Genomic DNA, 25,803 nt, shown 5'->3' on the forward strand with positions numbered 1-25,803 from the left:
TTTAGACATCTAGACCAAACTCCTTTCTTCCCATCTAGCTCCAAATCAAGAAGCACCTCTAGAATACCGCCCAAAATTAATTTATAATAAATAAGGGATTTTTAGAGCTTCTCTTCAGACACCTAAAGGACAATATAAAGAGATGTGTGCATTTTGTTTGAAAATTCATTCTTTTGTGCTCTTACCTCAAAGCTCGTCCCATAGTTTCATAGTTCATGTCTGGCTTGTTCTTATGCTTTCCCCAGAGCTTAGAGACAGCCTTTGAATCCACGAGTTTGAATATGCCTTTTTCTCTCTGAGTCCACTTAATATACCGAGGACAAGTATTTTTATCTTGAAGTAGATCTAAAAGAAACTCCCACAAATAGGTTGTGTTTCCTTTGAAAATAACGATAGGCATTGATTAAAACTTTATTAACATAATTAAACACATAACTTAAAGCAAATATTTAATTATGCCAGGTAAAAATCAATTCATTTACTACTGGTGAAACACAAATGTACTGTCTGTCATTAAATACTTGACTATATGAGCAATCATTTGTACAGTTTCAATTTGTGTTGTCTAGTATATAACAAAGTATCTGATAACAAAAATCATAAATACCTATAACAGTATGAAACAATGTAAGATACATCACAAGGCAATGCATAATTAAAATCAAAATGAATGACAGACAATTTTTGGGATTTCAGGAGTGAAAATTAAGTGAACTGGAAAGACATCATGACATCTTAGAAGATGGCTAAGATTTGCACAGAAGAAAAGGGGGAATCTGGGTAGGTAAAGTAAGGAACTTAACCTAACAGAAAGCATCACTCTTTTTTCCTTTGGAAGCAGAGGAAGAGTAATGGACGGTGATTATGAGATGCCCAGGCTTTACAGGCTGCTGCTTTTCTTTGATTCCCTTAGTAAGCCTCTAGGTACAAAGGTTCTTAAACTGATGAAAGAACGGAAAAGAGTACTAAGATTAAGCTACATATGCCACCACTGAATCACCAGGCCACTTCTAGGCTCCTACTCACAATCGCTTTACTATCCTCGAATCCAGACCCAAGTTATAGGCTACAAGAAGAGAACTTCGAAGGGTGGGAGGCTTCCAAACCAAGCCACTGCTCCTCAATCTAAAAGCTGATGTCCACTTCCTCTAGCATTTCATTTTCATTCTGGATTTCCTTAAAAATTCAATTCATCTATTAATCTGTAGTTGAGCCCCATGTACATCTCTTGACCTAAAGAGATTAACCTTCAACTTCACAATATTGCATTTATATCTTTGAAGCCCTATTACATCAGCATCAATACCTAAAATCTCTTACTATTCAACCATGCATAACTTTCAACTACTACAGAACAAGAAGTATAACTGGGGCATTTTTATTTTATGACCAGATTATCAGGCCCTGTGAGTGGACATAGCAAAAGTGAGCAGAGAACTTATTCTGGAAGAAATCTTTATACAGCATAAACAGTGCCTTGCGCATAGTAGGGATGTGAATGCTTCCGGGTGTGTTTAATTAGATTGATTGACATTTCTCAGGTTATCTTTAAATGCTCCACCCCAGGTCCCATCCCCAAGTAAAACCAACAATTAATTCTATTTCTAGTTTCAAGGAAAACAATTCAGAAAAGAAAGTGTTCTTTATCCAACCAGGTAGTTCATTAAGCCCTTGTAGAATTATCATTTTGCAAAAGAGTAAACACTGGATGGGTTTTAAAACACAGTGATAACTATAGTTATAGTAACTGTAAACTTTAGCTTTCTAACATTTACTACTATCATGTAAGTTTTAAAGTTTTCAATTTAAGTTAAAAAATATTACCTAACTAAGATGTAAGAAATATAAAATGACCAAACACAAAGAAGTTTTCTCAATCTGTCCCAAGTTGAATTATCAGCTCCTGAATAAATAAGATTTCACTGGATTTTTTTGTCTAAATTTCTTAGAAGGCTTACTAGAGATGTCAGAACACCTGTCGAGGACTAAATTTGAGTATATTAATCCAAAATGATCCAACTATTGAACATTGGTCTAAAAACATTTATTCATGACGTGATAAACTTTTAGTTGTCAGTACACACCTAAAACCATTATTAAAATATTATTTGAAATACAACTTATCCAACAAAGTAATAGAACAGAATGTGAGAGGATTGTTGCTATTTTTGTTTGTAATGAAAAAATATAAATTCTAAAGCAAAAAAATGGGAAATTTTTATTCTGACTCCTGATATGACTGAAATTTGTTGACTTGAAAATTAAATCCAGCTTGCCTTGAATTACTGCATTGCTTCTATGAGTTAAGAAAAGATATCTGAAATAAGTTTTAGTTGTAAACTTCCTATTCTAGGTGGCCCTACGTGAGGATGCGTGCTATTGTACATACACACATCCTCTAGAACAATGGCTCCTTTTTCAGAATGGTGTGTGTCAGGCTGCACTTAGGACCTTTCAAAATATAAATGCCCTCCTCCTTCCACTCTCCTGGTACATCTATGGCTAGAGAATCTCAGTGCAATAGGGACCCAGCATAGTTTGAAAAGCTCCCAGGTGATGCTGATATATCCCTGATTAAAAACTACCAAAGATAGTATTTCCAAATATGCATGTACTAAAAAATAATTTTCTTAAGAATGCAAAAATGTAACCTGACTGAAAAACAAAATCATCTCACCTCCAAAACGGCCCTCCCCAAATTACCTTTTCCTTCTCTGGGTTTCTTCTTTATACCTAACTCAGGAGACCCATTGGAAATTGGTGATTGCTGGGTCTTTGGTTTACGGCCAACTGAAAAAATAAGATATGGAAACCATACATTGAAAACAAGAAAGATAATATAAGCATGATTAGCAGACTCTTTGATAACATATTATCGATGAAATTGAACACTAAATTTGTGGATTAATATACTCAGTGTTTATAACAAGTTTCTTTAAAAAGAGCATTAAAAGCACTTCTGCAGTTTTAGTTTACAGCAGTTGTTAGTTGGTAGTAATCTCAATATAGATGGCAAGTCAGATACTATTAACCTATTATTTACATGGTCAGAGCCTCAATTTGGCAGTCTTTTCTAATAATGCAGCAATGGAAACAGATTCTAGTGCAAACTTTTTTGTTTTCTGGTCTATAGGATTGTTAGAAAAAGCTTTACCTACCTATTGCAGAAGATCTGATAATCTGCGAAGCCCTTGGAGCTCAAATGAGGAAAAGTAAAAAATATTAAACACTCTCTACTGCTCTGAGCCAATCCGCCAGAATTTAATAAGCCCAAGTGTTCACATTCCCCCACCTAAACATACAGGTACATTATAAGAGTAAGAAAATCTTCCAAGTAATCACTTCATATGTGTAATGTCTGTGCCCTTCTTTCTGTTTCTTCTCACTTCTGCCAGAAGGCTCTTTCAGACTCGCATCCACAAGGAACAGAAAAACAAGAGCTGCACTTCCTACACTAAAGAAGGCAGAAGTGTGAAATGCACTGCATTCAGATCTCGGCAGGTAAGCTGATGGATGGATACCAGCTGGCAGGTAAAAGGAACATTCAAGTGTATTATACAGTAGTCCCCCTATCCACAGAGGACATGTTCTAAGACCCCGAGGAAATGCCTGAAACCATGGATAGTACTGAACCCTGTATATATCGTATTTTTTCCTATACGTACATACCTTTTCACTTACGCAGAAGAACTTTACAACTTATCTTTGGCATATCCCAATTGCCACAATCACTAGTCTTGCGCTTTGGGGCCATTATTAAGTTAAATAAGGGTAATGTGAATACAAGCACTGTGATACCATGACAGTCAATCTGATAACTGCTGCTAAGTGACTAAAAGGCAGGAAGTATACGTAGCATGGAGACACTGAACAAAGGGAGGATTCACATCCCAAGCTGGACACGGAGGGAGAAGGCTCGAGATTTCATCACACTACTCAGAACCGTGTGCGATTTAAAACTTCTGAATTTAGTTCTGGAATTTTCCATTTGATATTTTCAGACCTAGCTGACTAAAATCATGGAAAGCAAAATTACAAATAAAAGGAGGCTACCGTATTTTCAAATTAAGTCCAGGCATACTTTGTTTTATTGCACTTCACAGATATTGTGTTTCTACCAACAGGTTTTGAGTCGAGCAACTCTACTGGCATCATTTTTCCAACAGCGGTTGCTCCCTTCATGTCTCTGTATCACATTTTGATAATTTTCATAGTATTTCCAACTTTTTCATTATTATTATATATGTGACAGAGATCTGTGACCAGTGGTCTTTGATGTTACTATTGAGTGTTCTGGGGTGTCACGAACCATACCCACAATAGCCAGTGAACTCAATCAAGGAATGTGTGTGTTCTGAATGTCCCCTCACTTCTCTCCCACTCCTCAGGCCTCCCTATCTAGAGATGCAATATCATTATTATTATTATTATTATTATATTATTATTTTAGGCAAGGCAACCCTTGGTTGACCTCACAGATTGCAATGACCTTGTCAGCTTACGATCCCTTATTTTTTACATCTATAGCACCTGGTCTTCCTAGGTGGTCTCCCATCCAAGTACTAACCCGCTTAGCTTTCGAGATCAGACGGGATCGGGCTTGTTCAGGGTGGCATGGCCGTAGATGAGATACAATATTAAAATGGGGCCAATTAACAACCCTACAATGGCCTCTAAGTGTTCAAATGAAAGAGTCAATCAATGCAGCAAACTTCATTGTTGTCTTATTTTAAGAAAATGCCACAGCTGCCACAAACTTTAGCAACCAACACCCTAATCAGTCGGCAGCCATTAACATCATGGGAAGACCCTCCAACCACAAAAAGATTACAACTCACTGAAGGTTAGCATTTTTAGCAGAAAATTATTTTTTAATTAAGATATGCACATTTGTTTTTAAAACATAATGCTATTTATAGCACACTTAATATATTACAGTATAGAATAAACATAACTTTTATATGCACTGGGAAACCAAAAAATTCATGAGACTTACTTTATTGCAGTACTTGTTTCATTGCAGTGGTCTGGAAATAAACCTGCAATATCTCTGAGGTATGGCTGTATACTACTACTGATCTGCTGATTGTCAAACATCTGTGATTTCTGATGCCACTCTACTCTTAATTAGCAAGGACTATTTAAAGCCAAATAAAGAACTAGATTAAAGTACCTTAATTTATATTTCAAAATGCACAGCTATTATGTTCTAAGATTTTATTATAATTCTTATCAATGTAAGTGTGCTTTGCCAAAATTAAAACAGAAAATTCACTGGTCTTGCTAAAACAGAGCTTAACTTCTCAATTTAAATGTTTATATATACAAATCGATCAGTAGTAAGATTAACATCTTACTGTGTCCTAAAGTAAAGCACAAAAGCCTACCTACCTAAACAGGTTAGCCCAAAAAGACTTGTTATCTTCTTATAAAGCAGCATTTCCCAAATCACATTCTTTGAAAAATACGTTATTCATCAGTAGGAAAAAGGGTTCTACAATCAAATCAACTTTAAGAACATTGCATGCTTCTCTTAGAAATTCACTACACACATTAGTATATTAAAAGCTCTGGAAATTAAAAAAAAAAAAGGCCCTATTAAAAAAAAAATAAATAAACTACCTAACTGTATGTCCCAAATGTATTTAACCACAAATAAATAACAGTGTTGTATGTAATTTTTAAATGGTTATTAAGACCATCTACTTTCAAATATATAGTTAGTATTAAATTGGCAAATTAGTCCCTCATTTATATCAAACCTCTTGGGTTATAACTATATATCAACTTGTTGATCTAAAGTTCTTGGTTACCTAAATGATCCCAGCTTTTCATGGTCTTTTCTTTCTTTTAAATCTAAAAATCTCTTAAGTCCTTTGTAAAAGCTCCCATAGGAAACAACCAGCCAAAGGCTATGGTGGACAGTGAGTAAATAGTTATTAATACGTATGTCTATTGTTTTTAAATGTTTACAACAGGAAGTGATTCTTCTAAATTCTCTCATTCATACCTCTCTCAATATACATACAATCTATATATGTATTATATGAGGGAAGGCACTCTTATTCTCCATTGTATCCCTCACAAAAATGAGAAAAGACCTATGAACATCACAGCAGTTAGAAACACTTCTATCTAAAAATGGGGGAAGGGGGACATAGTTTTTAACATAATTCTCATTTCTGCCTTTTGATTTGAAGAAAGAGGAATTAGATGAGTATCCATTAATATAGATTTCACTTCTTTCAAGTTTTATCCTTTGATTCGAACAGGAAAAGGACCCACTTACTGCCCATCTCCTCAGGATGTTGGAGATGTGCTGGGGCCTTGTGGCCACCCCCGACCGGGGTCAGGTGAGCAGTCTCTCTCTGCAGGAGTCAAACAGTAACTGGAAATATTCTTTATCCACTGGTGGGTTTATTTCACTTAGAGGTCCCTATTGGCAATCTTGGTATTTAAAAGAAGGTATACGAAAGAAAATTGGGCCTTTATTTTAATGCCCGCAAAAGAGTAGGAAGATAAGCTTATGAAAAACAGAGAAAATAAAGAATAAAAAAAAGTTTAAGTAACCAAGGATCAAAAAGTAAACAATGTGCAGTGACTCTCTGATCTACCTTCTCTGTATCCAACAACTGTTACAATCTCATTTTCAGGCAGCTACTTTTAGGGCTTAAATACTAATTCCTTTAAGCAGTATGAACATGTTAAAACACAAAATTAAAATCTTACTGTATAGATTCTTTGAGAATATCTAAGTTAAAACAACATCAATTATAAATCTACAGCACATATTTCCTATGACCCTTGGTGGGGAAATGATACCAGAAAAAATTTCACTGGCTTTTCCAGAAATTTATAAATATACTCTACCTTTTTTCTTTTTCATTGGTTCATGGCTATCTGGTGACGTAGGAATAGGAGAGGTATCCATTGGTTCAGATTCTTCAGTTGACACCTCCACTACAGTTTCTGTAATGACATCTGGCCTCATAGCAGCATGGATAAATTCTGGAGTTGATACACAAGGAGGAACAAACACTTCCACTATAAAAAAAAGTTGAAAAATTAAAATTTCCCACCCCTATTAATGTTTCTTAATGTGGACAATTCAATACTAGTAGCAAGTTATTTAATGATTACTTTCCTTCCATGTACCCATCATTATTCTTTTAACTAGGTAATACATGCACATCCTATAAAATCTAAAACATTTAATAAATGTGATTTCAGTGAAAAGTCAGTACTCAACAGTTCATTTTAAAATACCAAGAAAAGGAAATCGGCTCATTATAGGCCCAAGAATATCACCTTTCAAAATTTAAAATTTTACTTACTGGGTCAGTCCTGAATTTCGGGGCACTAAAATAGTACATACAGGTGGCTATTTGGTATTCTATTACATACAATAACGCTGTTCTGGCTTCCTTCCAATGTGCACAAATAATCAGGATATGACATTTCTATTTTGATTAATAAGAGACAGTTAATACAGACTCTCTTGGATTAACACATTGACCATTATGTCCTAATTTTCTTTTCACATCCACGAATAATACATGGGATTTCTGTTCTATTTTAAAAGCCTGGTTGCTCTTACTATTTGTGAAACCCTTAATTTGACTGCATCAAGTCAAATTAACATTTGGACGTTAAAATTAGGACAAATTAAAATTAGGACTAAATGACTCTCAAAGGCAGTCTCAAACGAGAGAAGGGAACCAAAAGAAAGGAAAACTCGCAGTCTGAAGGGAGAGTGAGGAAATGGTGGAAGCCACCTCCTCTCTCCACCGGGGACACTTCCCTGGAGTCACTGCCTATTAATCATGATTAAAGGATTGAAAGTGGTTATGGGAGGCAACTACCCCCTCTGCCATTCCCGTAAGGACTGCTGTACAAAGGTTTGTGATTTACTCACAGTTAAGGAAATAAGACATGATAGTATAAATAGCAACTTATCGAACATTTCTCTGTCTCTGATGGGCATTTCCTTTATTATTTATTATGAAAACTAAGTATTTAAGACTTGGGAACTTTGACAAAGATTAATTATTGCTGTCACAGGTACTCATCTTGAGAACACCAACAATCCTCTTGTACTTTTTCAAAAAAATTTCATTCCAGATGCATATATAAAAAAGAACAGTTCACACACCAGGACTTCTTGACTCTCTCAAGCAGGTAGGAGATTCCATATGAAGCAGGGCTTCAGCAGCTTCGATTGTCTTGTCTGTACAGTGCGCATTACTGCTATGAACTGATGCTTCCACTGGGGAGAAAAAAGCTCTGGTCAATTAAAAATGCACTGGACACGTTACTAAATTAAAACACATTACCGTAGAAGAAATAAACATATATCAACTCTGTCTGACTAAGCCACTGACACATATTAGTCTATGTAAATTATTTACAGAAATAATTTAAACACAAAACACTCTAGTATCCACACTTTGCAAAATGAATGTTCATTATAAAGCAAGTATTGAGACTGATTAGAAATTACTGAGAAATTCCTGAATCTTATCCAAAGGAAGACAAAGGAAAACCCTTAGATGGAACCCTGTATAAATATTAGGCCAAAACTAACCTAGTGAGGAGGGGAGGCAGATGGTCAATTATATATTCTGATATACTACTACTAAAATCAGGGGTAATACCTATCAGAATCAATCAGAAACACATATTTCTAAGTTAATATAATGAACTGGTTCAACTCCTATGGACCCTCCTGCATGAGAGTACAGTGGTTCTAACACCAAAGCACTTGAGAATTTTCTTCACAATAACCTTGCTCTCTTCTTCAGGACCTCACTGGATTTGCTGTGTTGTTGGGTTTTTTTCCATGAAGCCTTTTCTTATCTTACCACCTTCTGTAACCGTCTGATTAAATTATGTGTGAAACAGTAAGGTATAAAACAGTTGTCTGGGATTCCACATCCAACAGCTTGGGTTCTAGTCTCTGCCACTTGCAATGTGTGTTACCTGAGGCTAGCAATTTAATTTCTCGTAAGGCTCAGTTTCCTCTGGAGCATTACTTACTTACCTCATAAAGCTGTGAGACTTAAGTGAGGCAATTCCCATAAAAAACAAGCACGCAGATAAGAATTCAATAAATGGTGATTAAGAAATTATCACCATATCACTCCTATAAGATTATAAGCTCTTGGAGATCAGGGGGGTCTATCTTAATTCATCTTTATATGTTACAGTTCCTAACATAGACTTTTCATACAATCTACATCCAAGTAGCTCTCTTATATATTGAAGTTACAAACAACTTCGGGAAAATTGACTTACTGACTTAGAGAAAAACTGGCAATTCAAGCACAAACTTAGTATCTTAATGATACATTAATTACACATCCTGACTTAAAATACTGAATGTTTTACTTGGTAAGAAGTTCTGAAACATGAATATGTAACAGTTTCTAATTTGATAGTCTTTCTTCAAAATGTCCTCTAAAGAAACTAAAAGGAAATATTTACACAAATTCCATAACACTATATTACAAACTCACAAGTTCTACATACTACAGATATGAATCTTTTTTTTTCCAGATATGAATCTTTTAAAACTGTTTCCAAGAACTTTTAATTGAAAATTCACTTAAGTCTCGAAATTCACCAAACGCTAAAGCCTTGGCCTTAAACACCAGTCATTTGGAGAGCATTTATTAAAAAAAAAAAAAAAAAATCCAGTGACTGTTTTACCACCTGTTGCACATCATCCACACTCTCAACCAAGGTACTGGGTCTCTCCAGTTGCTCTTTCCATTTATGGAAATCTGTTCAAAGCTAAACGCTTCCAGAGAGGCAGCCAAACCTCTAAGTAAATCTATCTTTAGGTGACCCTGCTTACTCTTATCTGCAGCTTCACTGAAGCAAAGGATTCAACCAGTCCTTCCAGCTCTACTTTAAGAAACTTAGTATTAGTCAGTATAAAGTACATTAACATTCTCAAGTATTTTTTTCAAAGTACCTCCCTACGATAATCATGTACACCAAAGAACTCTAGAAAACAAATTCTCAGGTTTTTAAAATTTAGTCTAGGAACTTCATTCTCTTTAAAGTCGGCTTGTGCTGTAATTTAGCTGTTGTCCAAAGTGCTATTAATAAACCATCCTGGGTAAAGTAATTCCTTATGTAATTGTATTAAGACACACCCTAAAAACTCCACGTTTTAAAATCAGAGCTTCAAGTTTTTGATAATACAGCAACAATTTTATCAGATTTTAAAGTTATAAACAAAATAAAATTTGCCTAACAGATGCTACCGAGTTCTTACATAGTTTGAGGTACATTTTCAAAACCATGATTTCGTATTATGTCAGTGGAAATTATTTTCATGTTCATATCTCTAACCGCAACATATTATCTATGTTATTTCCCAGAAATATTTAATATTTAGAGTAAAGCAAATAAAATATACACAAAGGAGAAAACTTATTCATACTTTAAATTCAATAATGAAAAAACTTCAATGTATCAATTCTCTATGAAGTATCAATCAGAAGATCTAATACTCTACAGAGCAGTCAACATGTAGTTGTTGAGCATTTACCATGTGCCAGACCCTAAGCTATATACCTGAGATACAAGTGAGAATAGATCTCTGGCCTCATGAAGCTTATACTAACAGTTCAGAGACTATCAAAACACAAATGGAAGTACAATATGTCAAAACAAAATAAAGGTGCAAAATAACATAAAGTTGCTCTGTAAGCTAACAACTGATTGAGAAAGCAATGATTCCTTTTTGATGCTTATTTCATTTTTTGTCAATTTACTAATTAAAATAATCCTAAACACATTTGAAAAAAAATGAACATCTACAAACTCCCATATCAATTTACAATAATGTACCACTGCTTCTTGGCCTTTTGACTAAGATCAAGTGTAGTACAATAATGTACCTATGACAGTTGCCAAGAATACTTATTAACCCTTTTATAAAAGTGAGCACTATCTCATTTTACTTTTCTTTTGCTGACATAAGTCAACAAGTGGTTTCTGATAACAGAAATTGAAGAAATAGTTCTCCTCGTCAAGTTTCTGTAATTTAAAAAAAAACTTTTAAATACTATTTTGTTCTGTTCAATAATTCAAATACAATTTAAACTAAAAGTAAGTTTTGCACAATTCTTAAGAATAAACATGAATTTAACAGTGCTGTGCAACCAAAGTGAGCAAATTATAAGTGCAGGCTGAAAATTCCTTTTCTCTTAAAACTTGATTTACCGGTGTCTTTCTAGGCCTGTGTATGAAAAATATAGGAGAAAATAATACGCGATTCATTTTAAATATAGAAACAATAAAGCTAAAAGTAATCTGACAGATATTTTCTAGTTACCAGTAGGTAGATTGTGCTGCCAGTCAATATTCCTTGAAGAAATAAGTATACCAAATAAATTTCAAAACTTTTTAAATGTTGATCATAGTGCCAAAAATTAAATTTGCTTGTATCCTCCTTTACTATTGGTAAGAGTCTTCTTATTCCATTTCTAGCTTTCTAATCAACTGGTGTTAGTATGGCAAGACTATTCAGACTCATTCAACAGCTGTTACTAAATACCAAACTTGGTAATTAAGTCTGACAAGACACATACCTCTCAGCTTTGCAGAAGAGAATGCTGGCAATGGCTTTAGTTCATAACAATGTTCTTAAGGTCAAAAATAAAAATTAATAGCAATTTAATTTGAGAGGAATTTGAGAGGAATGAAAAAAAAATTAGAAAACACTTCATTAGATGTCAGTAGTATTCCCCTACAAGCAAGACCATAAACTAATATCACAAGGTCCTCATTCAACTACCACATCTGACTTACCACAGCTTATCCTCTGCCCCAAGGCTATAATGTAACAGGTGAGTGAAGAATACAAGTGAATGCAATGAAAAGGGAGAAAAGGTAAAGGTCTAAGACGTTCCCCTTTGACTTTCTAATCAACATAGTTGCACTATAAAGTTTAAAAGGGAAAGAATAAAATTATTTTCTGAAGTAGAGCTGTCCAATAAAAATATGACGTGCTTTATATAATTTAAATTTTCAGTAGCCACATTAAAAAAAAGTAAGGTAAAATTATTACCTTCCGTTTAACCCAGCATATCCAAGATATTGTTATTTCAACACATAATCAATATGTTTTCCACTGCTTCAGCTTTTATGTTTAAATTAAATTTTTAAAAATTAACAATGCAGTTTCTCAGCCATATTTCATATACTCAATAGCCTCATGTGGCTAGTGGCCAGGTACTGAAAAGTGTAGAGTAAAATTGTATTTCAGCTATACTCAAGCTTTTTTGATAAAAGGACCCTTTTATACCCAAATTATTGAGGCCCACAGAGATTTTACTTGTATATATAAACTTATGTATAGATATCCTACTTGAAATTAAATCTAAGAAAACTTTAAAATATTTATTAGTTCATTTAAAACAATAAACCCAATACTTTTAAAGATGTTTCTATGAAAATAACCTGTCTATAACAACAACAAAAAAATTCAGTAGGGTAGCTTTGTTTTACACCTGCGCAAATCTTTTTAATACATGGTAGAAAACAGCTGAACTTTCGTATTTGCTTCTTCATTCAAATCTTTTACAATATCAAGTCTGAATATTTGTTAAAGTGGAAAGGTAAATAATGTCTTAGTATTATTATGAAAACAATTTTCACTTCAGACTCCCAGACTCTCCAGATCAGAAATTTTAGTTAAGAAACGCAATTGAAATTTTTTATCAGATGTAATTAAACACCCAAATTCTATCCTGTTTTCGTAAATTTTAGCTTCTAAACAAACATCAGTGTACAGATGAAAAATTATGCTTCCATTTCCATAAGCACACAGTACTTTGACCACTTACAAATGAAAGATTTTTTAAAGCTTTTCATAAATTTCTTTGCATCCTTTTGAATACTGAAGCTCTAGATAACACAGAGAGTTTAAAAAATTATTAAGAACACTCTCCTGACTGCCCCCTCCACCAACCAAATTTGTTTCTAAAGGACACTGTTTTATGCTGAATTATCCTGACTACACACTGATGTTACTCTTTAACTCAGTTTTTATATGAATTTCAGTCTAATAATGCAATGAATTCTAAAGAGTAATTTCTTATATGCACTTTCAAGTACATTTTTTCAATACTGCCATTCTTCTAGTTTTATTTCAACACATGGTTCATCTTTTCATATCCTAACTTTTTTTCAAATTGATCATCTTTTCAGGATACTAAATGTTCCAATATATAGTAAATGAGAAATAAGACTTTCAAGTTCAAATTTCATGATGAACTTAGACAAACTAGACACACTGTTTTGTCAGTAAAAATACTTAGTCTAAATTTCCAGAAAATTTTCTCCCTTCATTTAATAACTACATTAAGGTAGAACAAAACTTCTGGTGACCCTATTCCTCAAGTCTCAAAAAGAAGAAGAAAGTAGTACACTTGAGAATAAGGCAGAATATTTTAAATTGAAAATTTTCCAGAAAATTGAGACCATATGTACACTATACTTTCACATAAATATTAAGAACGATAACATTCGTTTTCCTTGTTATACATATAAAACTTATATATATGGAGAGAGAGAAAGCAAGCCTAAATTATACACTATATCATAGTCATTTGCAACATCTAGACATGGCCTCAAGTTCCAATTTGGCACAAAGACTGGCTTAAAGAGAAATTAACCTCCAATTACATAACAACCTTACACACAGTCACTTACATGGTGTAATGTAAAGAAATCCAAGAGAAGCCTTCACTGTCCATTAAATATTTCTGAGCCACTTATAATCTTAGAACTTGAAAAGCTATTAAAGATCACCTACTCAATCCGGATGAAGCCCTAACTAAAGTGGTTAAGTCACTAGTACAGAGCTTAGTTTAGTGACAGCTAGACATAGATCCTCAGGTCCTGACTTAAAGGTTAAGGCTCTTTCTCATATATCATGTTGCCAGGAAAAGTAAATATTTTGTATGTTAAAGTAAAAGTGATTTTTAATAAATAAGCTTACTTATTTCATTCTTTGCTCAAACTCCTCTGACAGCATAAATGTTGATAACTGAAGCTGAAGCTAACGCTGATAGTTATCAACTTTAAAGAAAGAAAATAAAAGCAAAAATATAGCCTCTAATACCTTCCTGTACAATAGTAGGGGCAATATTAAGTGCTTTATTCTTCCTTAGAAATAGTTATGCTAACAATATTCAACTTAAAGCTTACCTCCTCCACAAGTTTTCATTAGTATCAGTCATTCTACAGTAATCATCAACCTATTATAGCAATCACTGTAGTTATATTAACATTTATATATTTATATATTATGTAGATTTTCATCTGTCTCTAAAATTAGACCATAAAATCTTTGTGAGGAAGAATTATGTCTATCACCTGATGACTTCCCTCATTAAAAGGGGAATAAAAAGGCATCATTCTGTACATTTTACAAACACAAACATTACAAACTACTCTCCCAATGTTACTGGAAATGAGCAGCAATAAAAATTTAGATCCATAGTTTTTTATTTTATGGACCACCTTTCCTCCCCAACTTTTAACTCACCGAATAAACCTTGGGTAAATCAGCAAACCAGTCTCAAGTTTCCATCTAAATAGGGCTTGTAAAGAAGTTTCAGATTACATGAACATGATTGAGGAAATAATCTGAAAACAATTATACGTAAAACATATTCTTTACAAGACATTATAGCTATAAAGGAAATTTCGACATAAGGTTTGTATACACTAAAGAAACGCACTAGGGCTGGAAATCCGCATTTAACTTTAAAAAAAAAAAAATACCCTTAATGAAGGGAGATAAAATTTTGGTATTTTCAAACTGTAGACTATATGTACCACTCCAAGCAAAATATTTACAGGTCACATTCACTTTCGCTGATAATTCCAAAAGCTTATGAAAAAGTATCTTCCATTGACAAAAGTAAGCCTTCCACTCTACAATATTTTTAAAAGTCTAACTGCAAGGGTTATTCTAAGGTTCTCTTGGTACTTTCACAACCACTGGAAACGTTTCTTGAAATGTACATGTTTAACACTCAGAAATAGCACTAACCCAAACAATAATATAAAGCCCAAAATTCCATTCTTTAATTCATATTATGTTATTAATAGACTGAACATACACAAAGGAACCAAGTTCTTGTACTTGCCTCAGAGTACTCCTTGTACTCTGCCTCTTATTTACTACTAATATTTAAGTTCTTGCTCTGATTAGAAAGTAACTGTCAAATGTGTTTTAATCACGACTCAGTAAAACTGCGATTTTTCTTTGGGACCTTTGAAACGTTTAGTATTACATTTTATAGAATAAAGGCTGGTCACTCATTATGTGTTATACAATACATACGATTTTAGTATTCCTGACTTTATTTGAACTTAAGAGTACTTCTGCTAGAGATACACGTGTTTATGATTCCCCCAAACGAGCGGAATCAGTTTCACTAACCAAGCTACTAATTTCACGTTCCCTACCCAAACAACAATGCATGAAAAACAGAGGGTAAGATCTTTCACAGCATTACTCTTCGCTGACTATTCCCCAATTCCCTTCGATGGCGCTATGAAACAGAACCCGGGGAAAGGAACATGTATGTTCATTACTACAGTAAGTAAATAGGATCCGAGCTCTGCTACATCGATTCGGGGCCCTCACCGCGCTGTCTGCTATTAAGTAAAGCTGCTTTTTCTGTGTAACTTAAGTCCGTGCCCTTCCGCTGCAGCAGTGGCGCTGCACATCCCCCACCCCCTCGGCCACTTCCGTGTTTACACTCCTCTTCCCTCCAATTCCATGCGTACATTGTCAGCTTCACTCCCGCCCAATCTTCATTGGCCCAGCGCGGGCCCGGAGTCCCGCCCCCAGAAATCAACGTTCTCGTTTGGAACATCTCGGCGAGGAGATTGGAACCGGAGGCCTGTCAATCCCGTCCGTTCTGTCCTCTCCGAGGCGCTTCCGCTATGGTGGGAGGTTTGGGGGGGAGGGGAGGGGAGAGGGGGCAATTCCGTGCTGAGACTTCCTTAGGGCCAAGACTCCCTCCCGTCGCCCCACTCCTTCACATTCACCCACTGTTTACAAAAATAAACGTTCTTCTCTGACGCCGCAACGCTCCAGGTCAGGGGTACAAGATATTCCGTGTCCTACCCATTCTCCCTCCTAAAAAAAAAAAACAACCCACGAGGAAAGGGGCATAAACCTACTTCTTCACAGCCACCCATTAAAGCCGGAGAGGGAGGCGGGCCGCTGGGCGCAGCAGCAGCCCGGGCCACTCCACGCCAAGTGTCCCTTTCCCGGACCGTTACTCCTGAGCCCGTACGAGCTGGGGATGTGAAGGAGGGTCAGAGCGATTTTTTTTTTTTTTTTTTTTGGCGGGTAGCGGTCTACCGGACATGGCCCGGGTCTGTCTCGTCCATGCGGAAGTCATGATTCGGGGGACCAAGTCTGAGGGGAGAACGGGGCGAAGGTGGCGAGCGTTCACCGGCGGCGCCCGCCGCCCCCGACCGCGGGCAGCAGCGGCCTCTCCGGCCAGACAGCGTGGCAGGCGCAGCCGGGAGACAACAGCCTCACTCACTTCCTGGTTCCTCAGCAACTAGGGTGAAGCGCACAACTCGCCCGCCCCCGAGTCCCCAACTTCACTGCGGCTCGGTCCTCCAGCCGCCGCGGCCGGCGCTCCGCCCGGCAGCTGCCGCCGCTGCTCGCCAAGCCCACCCCGAAGCGACAGCGCCGGATTCGAGGCAGGTTACTCTCCAAGGTGATCACTTCCTGATTCGTCGCCTCCATTACTTCATTCACTACCCCCCTCTCCCCCGGCCGCCCCAGTGACTGAGGTGGACACTGTGCCCCCGGCGCTGACCGCCACAGGGGAGTCACCTGCCTTCTGTGCACCCTTCTCCTGCAGCGCTGATGCGCAGGAGAAAAGTTCCCCTGTCCTTACCAGCCCGGATGAGCAGATCCAGCTGGTTCGTGGGTCCCTCATGCAGAGACGTCGCCATGTTTATCCCCGGGCTGGAGCTGCTGCTTCACATTGACTTACACCGTGAGCAGCAGCGGCAGGGGAGGAGGCGGAACCCGCGGCCGGAGACACGCCGTGCGACCGACACACACTCACGCACTCGCACACACTCCGACGCCCGGATCCTTGCGCGTCCTCCGACAGGAAGCCGAGGCCGGCCCGCCTCCCGCCGCGGGGCTGAGAAACCCCACCACCTAACGGCAGGGGCGGCGGCGGCGGCGGCCGCCTCGGCTGGCAACGCGATCCTTCCGCCCCGCGCCCAGACAGGAAGTCCCGGACGCCCGCCCCGAGAGCGGCCCGGCCGCGGCGAGACACCTGAGGCTGGAAGGCGCCCCGGCGGCCGCGGCCAGGGCAGGGCCCCTCGGCAGGAAAAGGCACATTTCACGCTCTGCGGAAGAAAAGTCCTCAATTGTCCCCACTCTGGAAAAGGGCCATTAATCAGATTTTCTCCCTGGAAGAGATGAAATACCTAGTCCCGCAGCTGTAAATAAAGGTGGCTATTTAACTTGTTTTGGCCGTTTCAGACCTTATGCAACATGTACCCCCGTTTGCTTGAAAGAGCTGCACTTCAGAATAGGAATACCAACCAAAAAAAAAAAGTCATACCCACAAAATATTCTAAAAGCTGTGCTTGAAAAGTAAGGCGCTTCCAACTACTCTCAGAAACCAACTGCGTCCTTTTCCCTCTGTTAAAGGCACACTAAACAGGCATTTGTAAGTAAACAGAACATGCCTACCTCTAGACTAGCTCACCCTTCCTCAGTTTGCTAGTCATGAAATTCATGTGTCCTCTCTATTTGGTTCATTTGGGAACATATATACGTATTTACAGCATCGTCTACTTTTTAAAATCTTGTTGATAGAAACTAAACCTTATTACAAATAAGGTACACATTAAAATACAATAGAAGAGGGAGATAAATTGTATTCAGTGACTATAAATTTATTAACACAAAAAATCAAACTAATGAAATGACTCAGATAAGGCTTCATTAAAACAAAATATGCTTCCCTGGTTTCAGAATTTTATAATATAAAAAATGTTTTGAAACAATTTGCCTTAAAGTTATTCCTCACAAAATTTACATAAAATGGTTCCTCCTATACCATAAGTGCTCAATAAGTGTTTGCTGAATAAACAAAGATTTGGCAGTTAAAATTTAAAATAACAAAGTATAATTTTTATGATCCGAATTGAGTGAACTGTGCTGATATGATAATCTAGAGGAAAAATTATTTTTCCACTAGTATTATGCAATATCATTTAGTAAATGTTTGCCCAACGTGTCAGTGCCAACTTCATAATTTACATAGCTCATAACTATTTTTTGTCATTTCTTCTAAATACTTATTCCCTTGGTCCTTTCCCTTAGACCTACCGCCATGATCCCCACCCTTCCAAAACAGAACCTGAGGCCATTTCCAAAGTACCACTCCCCTTAAATCGAATAAGGATCTCTTTCTTGAATTAGGTAAACTTGCCACCTATTAGACAAAAGGAACTGTATGACTGGTAACTTTTATTTTTTATTTCTAGTCAATTTAAAATAAGGATCATCCTCTGATAGGCAGCATCTTAAACAGACAGTTTCCAGGTCAGCGATGAAAAGGAACACTAAGAATTGCTGGCTTTAGGCAGATCATTTCAAATTACAACAAATCTGAATTTCCACTGCTACCAATCAGTAGTTTTTCAAGTACTGTATTTAGAAGAGAGTAATAGAAGTGAAAGGTTTTTTTCCTGGAGGTGACACATAAATTTGGCTCAAGAAGGAAGCCTGATACATAACTTTTACTATCTATATCTTGAGATATATCTTAAGTGAATAGTTGTGTGTATGTGTGTATTTTACTCTCTGCGCCTCTTAATTTTATATATCCATGTCAGCCTTATATTTTAAGTTCCAAGAGAACAAAAGCTGTATCTATTCTTGCATAATACTTATATACACACATATATAAAATATATGCATGTGTCTATAACAGAAATTAATGCAGAACTAGAAAATATTCCTATATATTTAAAGCTCTTATAAAAACACAATTTCTCATACATTAATGAAATTCTGCCATGCTATTATAAATGGAATTATATCTTGCTACTCTAGGCTTTCGAAAGCTACCAATACTTTTTAGAGACCAATAATACTATACCAGGAATAGCGACTAAGGATAGTATGCTGCTGGAAATATAAATAGAGACAAACTTTCAGGAAAGCAATGTGGCATGATATATCAAGAGTCTGAAAGAGGTTTTTTATATATTCTGACCCAGGAATTTCATTTCCAAAGCATGACCTAAGGAAACAAGGCATTCGAGGGACTGTTGTATTAAAAACGTGTTTGAAGAATTTTTAACATGGTAAAATATTAAAAATATAAATGTGGCAGGATTTAAATCTATATGTATTTCTTCCATACAACATGACTCAAAGCATGTAATATGAGAATATACGTATATACGTGCATGTGTGTATATATGCACATCACACACACATCCGCATTTCTCATCTTCAAGATTAAGCAGGTGTTAATAAGCAGAATAAGAAGCTGAGTAAGAAGAATAGGTAGACTAACATGGTAGGCACTACAGATCAAATTCGTTTTCTGCTAATAACAATACAGAAAGGCATCCCCTGTATCAAAGTTATTGCTGTGTCCTAGCAGGAAAAAATAAGGTAAATAGCAGATAATTCTTTTGCAATAAATGCCACTGTGCTAAAAGCTTTACCTTCATTTTTTCCACTTATTCCTCTTTACCTTCCTATGGAATAGATATTACTATCGTGCTCATTTTGTAGATGAGAAATCTAAGGTTCCCTGACTGAGGCCATGGAATCAATGGGAGGCAGGGCCAAGAATTGATCCCAAGCACCTCCAACTCTCAAACACTCCCCAACCACCAAAGTAACAAGGCCTGTTTATCTGCTGTGATGCATTTAGTACCTATGGATTTTCTTGTCTGAAAATTCTTTATATTCCTCCCTTCAAGAGGCGAGGCCTAATTCCCCTCTCCGTTTGAGTGCGGGGTTGGACTTCATGGCTCACTTCTAACAAACAGAATAAAGCTGAAGTGATGGTGTGTGACTTCAGAAACTCTATGTTCGATCTTTTCCTTTAGTGTCACCCTCTCATAGGAAGCCAACTCCCATGTCATGCATATACTCAAGTAACTCTGTGGTGAGGCCCATTAGGCAAGGAACAATGGCATCCTGCCAACAGTCATGTGAAGAGCTATCTAGGAGATAGAATCTCCAGCTCTCATCAAGCCTTGAGATGACTACAGCTTCCTGAAAGATCCTGAGCTAGAACAATGCAGGTAAGGCACTCCCCAGTCCTTAACCTCAAAAACTGTGTAATATAATACGTGATTGTTGTTTCGAGCTGCTAAATTTGGAATAATTTGTTAATTAGCAAAAGAGAATGCAGAAGGAAGGAACAGTTGAAACTCTCAACTTGTCCCATTCACAGCTTCAATAAAGAAAGACAAGAGTGAAGTTTGTAAATGACCTCTAACTTAGAACTACAGAATCAGTCCTGAGCAGTTCTTTCCATTTCTTAATTCTTTATAGTCTGGGCATCAAGTCTTTCATCCTCCAACCTTCCCATTGTGAAAACGGACTTCACAATATAATCATTATCATTAAAGTCTAATATAACCAAAAATAATTAGATACCCTTGCTATTGGAATGATTTTATGGTTCCATAGCAACCAAGGTGGAAAAAATTATTGGGAGATATATAAATATACAATTGTTTCCAATACCATATAGAATTTCAATGTTTTTATTTTTAGCTTACCCTGGTGACTCATTTGTGTTTCCTCTTTATCTAGTACACAGAATCTCAAAATACTACGGTTGGAAAGGAGCCTAAAGACATCACTTATAGGCTTTCAAATAATAAGGAACTTGAACACCATGATCTCTTTTCGTTTCTACCATGAATGAGATATAGTACACTTTAAAAACCAAACACAGAGTTGTGTGTTCTATCAAATACTAGTACAAAGGGCAAAACAGGCTTGAAAGTTTTTAAAAAATTATAGGCAGGAATCAAAGGGAAGAGACATTCTATCCATTAATGTTATCTTTCTCTAACTTGGGAAAAGGATGCCAATTTCCTATTTTAGTAATAACGGCTCTTTATCTACCAATAGTAGAGTTATTTGAGAACCGCCTATTGAGTCCAATGCCCTCATTTTACACATCTGGAAACTGAGGCCCCACAAAGTTAAATAATTTGACCAAAGTCACACCTTATTGATAATTTCAAGGTCAAAAACTCCACAACACAATTTTCATCTATAAAACTTGGAAGTTATAAAATGGATGAAACGGTAAATCCATTTTACTATTGTTTATTAATTTTAAATTGCAAAATGGTTGATGCTTTGCTTTTTAATGTCAAAAACTAAAGCAACGTTAAGTGTCTATGAGAAATTAAAAAAAAATGAAAAAGAGATTTGAGCAGTGAATGGTGGGAGAACAGTAAGAAGAGGCCAGTCTAAGCTTTTCTGATACAATGAAATTCAAAGGTGTGTTAGGCATGTTTAGGAGAAAAAAAAAAGTGATAAAGGAAACCAAGCTATAAGACAAATATGTCTATCAAGGACAACAAGCTGAAATCAAGATACATAATAGGTATAGGAATGCAGTCTATAGATTTACAAAGGAAAAAAATTATTTCATGTTTTATACTACTGTTTAATTCTCTATTTGCAGTTTTTATACTTCTGTTTTATTTAATGGTTAAGGTTTCATAAAATGTTATAAAATAGTAGAATATTACTAAAATGAAGATAGTCACGTATTCATTCATTTATTCAACAAATAATTACTCAGCACTTATTTTGAGCAAGTTTCTGTTGTAGGCACCTAACAGTACTAAATAATGTGACAAAAGAAAAGAATTAAGCCTTTCCAATTCACACAGAACCCCAACTACAGGTGAAATTCTTAGAGGCAGTATGATATACAAAACTGCCTATAAATGAAGCTAGAGAATAGTAGGTATATGCTACATTTTGGACTCTACCCAGGAAAGTTAAATTATTTATATGTTTAAAAGTGTACATAAGACATGGATTTTTAATAGGGGGTAGAAAAAGGTAAAATTTTGTTAGAGAACTATAGATTTTTCTGAGAAAGGCCACGGCTATTTTAAGACTCTCACAGAGGTCAATGACTTCCCAAAGTTGTTTTATAGATCGTGAAAACCCTATGATGAGTAGGGATCCAGTACGTACTATTTTTAAGACTGATGATTTCGTTTAGGTTTATGTTTAGTGCATTTTACTTAAGTTATCCCTGGGCCAGACTCTCCTTGAGCTTACTGATTCTTCACTTACTGGTTTATATATACTAGGCAGGACACTGACTCTAAATCCTAGCAGCCACTCCTAGAAGATTCATCCAGGCTAGAAGTTGGAGTCAGCTGTGTTCCTAGTTTAGGAAATCAGCTCATACACAATTTTTGAGAGAGATTTAAAACATACATGAAATTACAAAAAATAATAATGTAACAAGTTACATTCTCACTACGCAGAACTGTTATCATTTTGTTATTTATGCTTAGAGGTTTTATTTTTTTTAACCTAAAAAATAGCATATTACAGGTGAAGATAACATCTTTGACTACTACCTCCAGTCCTCATTCCAGCATTTCATCTCTCCAAAGAAACCACTAACATGAGATTTGCGTATATTCTTCCGGTCTATTTCTTACACTTTTGTTTTATATATATATATATTTATGCTTGTGTATGTATGTGTGTATGTATATTCCCAGAATGACACATAGCATTATTTTCCATGCTTTGGGTACATAAATGACGTTATACTGTATGTGCCATTCTAAAATTTACTTTTTTCACTCAAGATTTATATTCTATCCATACTGGTATAAGTAAATATAACTATGCTTTTTAGATGCTATGAAGTATTGCAGTAAATGAATTTACCCTATTTTATTCATCTAATTATCTATAGTAGGAAAATAACGTTTCTTCCATTTTTCACTTTTATAAACAGTGCTGCAAAAAGTTCTTATCTATGTTTTCTTAAGCATTCAGGTTAGAGACTCTCCACAGTATGTACCTACAAATCGAGTTTTTAGGTCACAGAATAGGTGCATTTTTTTATTTTATGTTACTCTCCAAAATAGCTGTATAAGTCTAAAATTCCACCAGTGATATGTTAGAGTTCCCATTTTTCTCACATTCTTTTCAATAAAAGATTGATCAGGCTTTTAAAATTTTGCCATCTGTTCGACGACAAGAAATTTTCTTTTTTTTTTTTTTTTACACCTGTAGCACTTGGTCTTCCTAGGTGGTCTCCCATCCAAGTATCAACCAGGCCAGACCCTACTGAAGCTTCTGAGATCAGATGGGATCAAGCTTGTCCAGGGCGGCATGGACGTAGACAAGAAATTTTTCACTGCTGTATTAACTTGCGTATACTTAATAAGTACTGAGGATAAACATTTTTTCATATACTTATTGGCCATTAACATTTCCCCTATGAATTGCCTATCCATATCTTTTGTCATCTTTCTATGACACCTTTTGTCTTATTGGTCTACAGAATGTTAACATGTTCTAGATAATAATTTAGATATGTGTTGCAAATATTATCTGCCAGCCTGCTGTCTGACTTAATTTGGTTGGTCTATGGTATCCTTTGTCCTACAAAATTTTAAATTTTCATTTACTCAAAATACACGTTTTCCCTTGCAGTATTGTTAAATAGTCCTTGGAATAAAAAGCAAATAATAATTAAGGACATATTTAGAAATTCATTACAATAAAAATACAACACATCCAACTATGTGTGATACAGCTAAAATGGTACTTAGAGGTCAGGAAATGAAAAAGTTTAAAAATAACCTAACAAAGCACATTTAATTCATGAAGATGGAAAATTAACGGAACAAACACAAAGAAACAAGAAGGAAGGAAATAATAAAGAACAGGGAAAATGAAATAGGGAACTATGATTTGAAAAAATAGAGAAGACTGACAAAACCAAAAGATGATTTTGAAAAAAATTAATAAAATGGATAGACCTTAATAAAATGGATAGGTGGGAGTTATCAAGAAAAGAAGGTGCAAATATACCAACAAAAGGGAACTGATAACTACAGATACAATAGATATAAAAAAATAACAAACTAGTATTATAAACAACTATATGCTAAAAAAAAGTTGAAATCTGGATGCATTGTATAAACTGTACAAATTTATAGAAAAAATAAAATAGAATAGTATATAGTAAAGAAATTAAAATGTAGTCCAAAACCTTCTCTCCACAAATAAAATCTCTTCTGTGTTCCTTCAGGCAAATTCTAGTATATTTTAAAATGAATTCTTATCTTATAGAAATTGTTGTAGAAAATAGAAGAGAAAGCAACCTGGATTATTTATGAGCCTAGTGTAATCTTCATTCCAAAACCAGATAAGAACAATACAAGAAAATTATAGCTCCATATTACTTATGAAACATCCTTAAACTTAAAGCAAATCAAAGGAAAATGATGAGCAACGTGTATTCTCAAATGCAAGGAGAGTTCAATGTCTGAGAAACTGTCAACTGACCACATTAATAGATCAAAGGAGAAAAATCATGACTTATCAAAGAATGCCAAAAAAAGCATCTGATAGGACTCCATATAAGGAGTCAAAAACAAAGCCAAAGGAATAAATGGGAATTCCTTATCTTGGTATATATTACATACTAAAACCTACAAAAAACATTAAACTTCAGATGAACCTTCAGATACACTCCCTTCAAAATAAAGAACAAAAGAGGGACGCCAATCGGTGTCGCTGCTCTGCCATGATGTTCCTGTCCACATCATAAGAAATGTGAAAGAAATATGACTAGAAAGAAGAGAGGAGAGCTTAGTTGTCTAGCCAAGGTCCTCCTCGACCAGCGAACTCCCGGCTGATCCACAGATGGCCACAGATAAGGGAGTAAGCCCAGCGCATCTCAGTACAACCATACAGCTAACCCGCAGGCTCAGGAGAAACAATAACCGGCTCTTGTTTCGAGCCAAAAAATTTTGGGATGGTCTGTTACACAGTAACAGCTGACAGAGGAAATGACTGATGGGTCTCTATTACTTGGCAAGTAGAAATGTAAAATGTGGTGGATGTCTATCACGGAGTACTGTGCAGTGGTTGGAAACAACCGAATAGATATATGCAAAGCAACGTACATGGATATTAAGAACAGTACTTACTAAAAAAAGTATGAAACAAAGTGAGATACATCATACCACCTACATAAATTTTAAATATAGACAACAGAATATACATACTCAATACATGGAAAAAAATACACACTAATCAAATTAGATTGGATGGTTACGAGGGAGGGAGATGGGACTGTTGTATAAATAAAAAGAATAAAGGAATAAGTCAATTAAAAACAAACAGGAGCATATCAAATAGGGATCTAACTTTACTTTCCTAAAACAATTTATTGAATAGTCTATCCTTCCCCACTAGTTCATTAATCCATGTCTGTTATATACCAGGTATAACTATACGCTTACTCTGTTTCTGGGCTCTATTCTTCCTAACTAAACTATCTGTAGGCCAATAATACATTTAAAATTTTTCTGTAGCTTTAGAATCATTCTTTATAGATAAGAGGAGGACAAATACTTGACACTTTGTTCTTTTGCAGAACTCCCTAGACTATTTTTGAATCTTTATCCAACAGTTTGTCAAATTCCACCAAAAACAAGTCCTCGTAGGCTTCTGTACTG

The 25,803-nt window shown here is 35.9% G+C and overlaps 1 protein-coding gene across 15 annotated transcripts in view; it reads right to left on the reverse strand.

Moving 5' to 3' along the window:
* The window catches only part of ELF2 (E74 like ETS transcription factor 2), a 78,761-nt gene that overhangs the window by 3,643 nt on the left and 49,315 nt on the right, over positions 1-25,803 (reverse strand). For 6 of the 15 annotated variants that reach the window (XM_036234275.1, XM_016154060.2, XM_016154050.2 and 3 more), the window contains 5 exons: positions 8,153-8,266; positions 6,871-7,044; positions 3,159-3,197; positions 2,704-2,790; positions 186-378 (listed from right to left, as the gene is read on the reverse strand). In XM_036234275.1, coding sequence (XP_036090168.1) covers positions 186-378; positions 2,704-2,790; positions 3,159-3,197; positions 6,871-7,044; positions 8,153-8,266 — 607 coding nt within the window. Of the gene's footprint in view, positions 1-185; positions 379-2,703; positions 2,791-3,158; positions 3,198-6,870; positions 7,045-8,152; positions 8,267-16,952; positions 17,242-25,803 lie in introns of those variants that run through there. The other 9 variants (XR_004955011.1, XM_016154054.2, XR_004955010.1 and 6 more) reach the window with 7 other exon arrangements.

The sequence above is a fragment of the Rousettus aegyptiacus genome, unplaced genomic scaffold (assembly GCF_014176215.1).
Source record: "Rousettus aegyptiacus isolate mRouAeg1 unplaced genomic scaffold, mRouAeg1.p scaffold_m13_p_16, whole genome shotgun sequence".
Classification (NCBI taxonomy): Eukaryota; Metazoa; Chordata; class Mammalia; order Chiroptera; family Pteropodidae; genus Rousettus; species Rousettus aegyptiacus.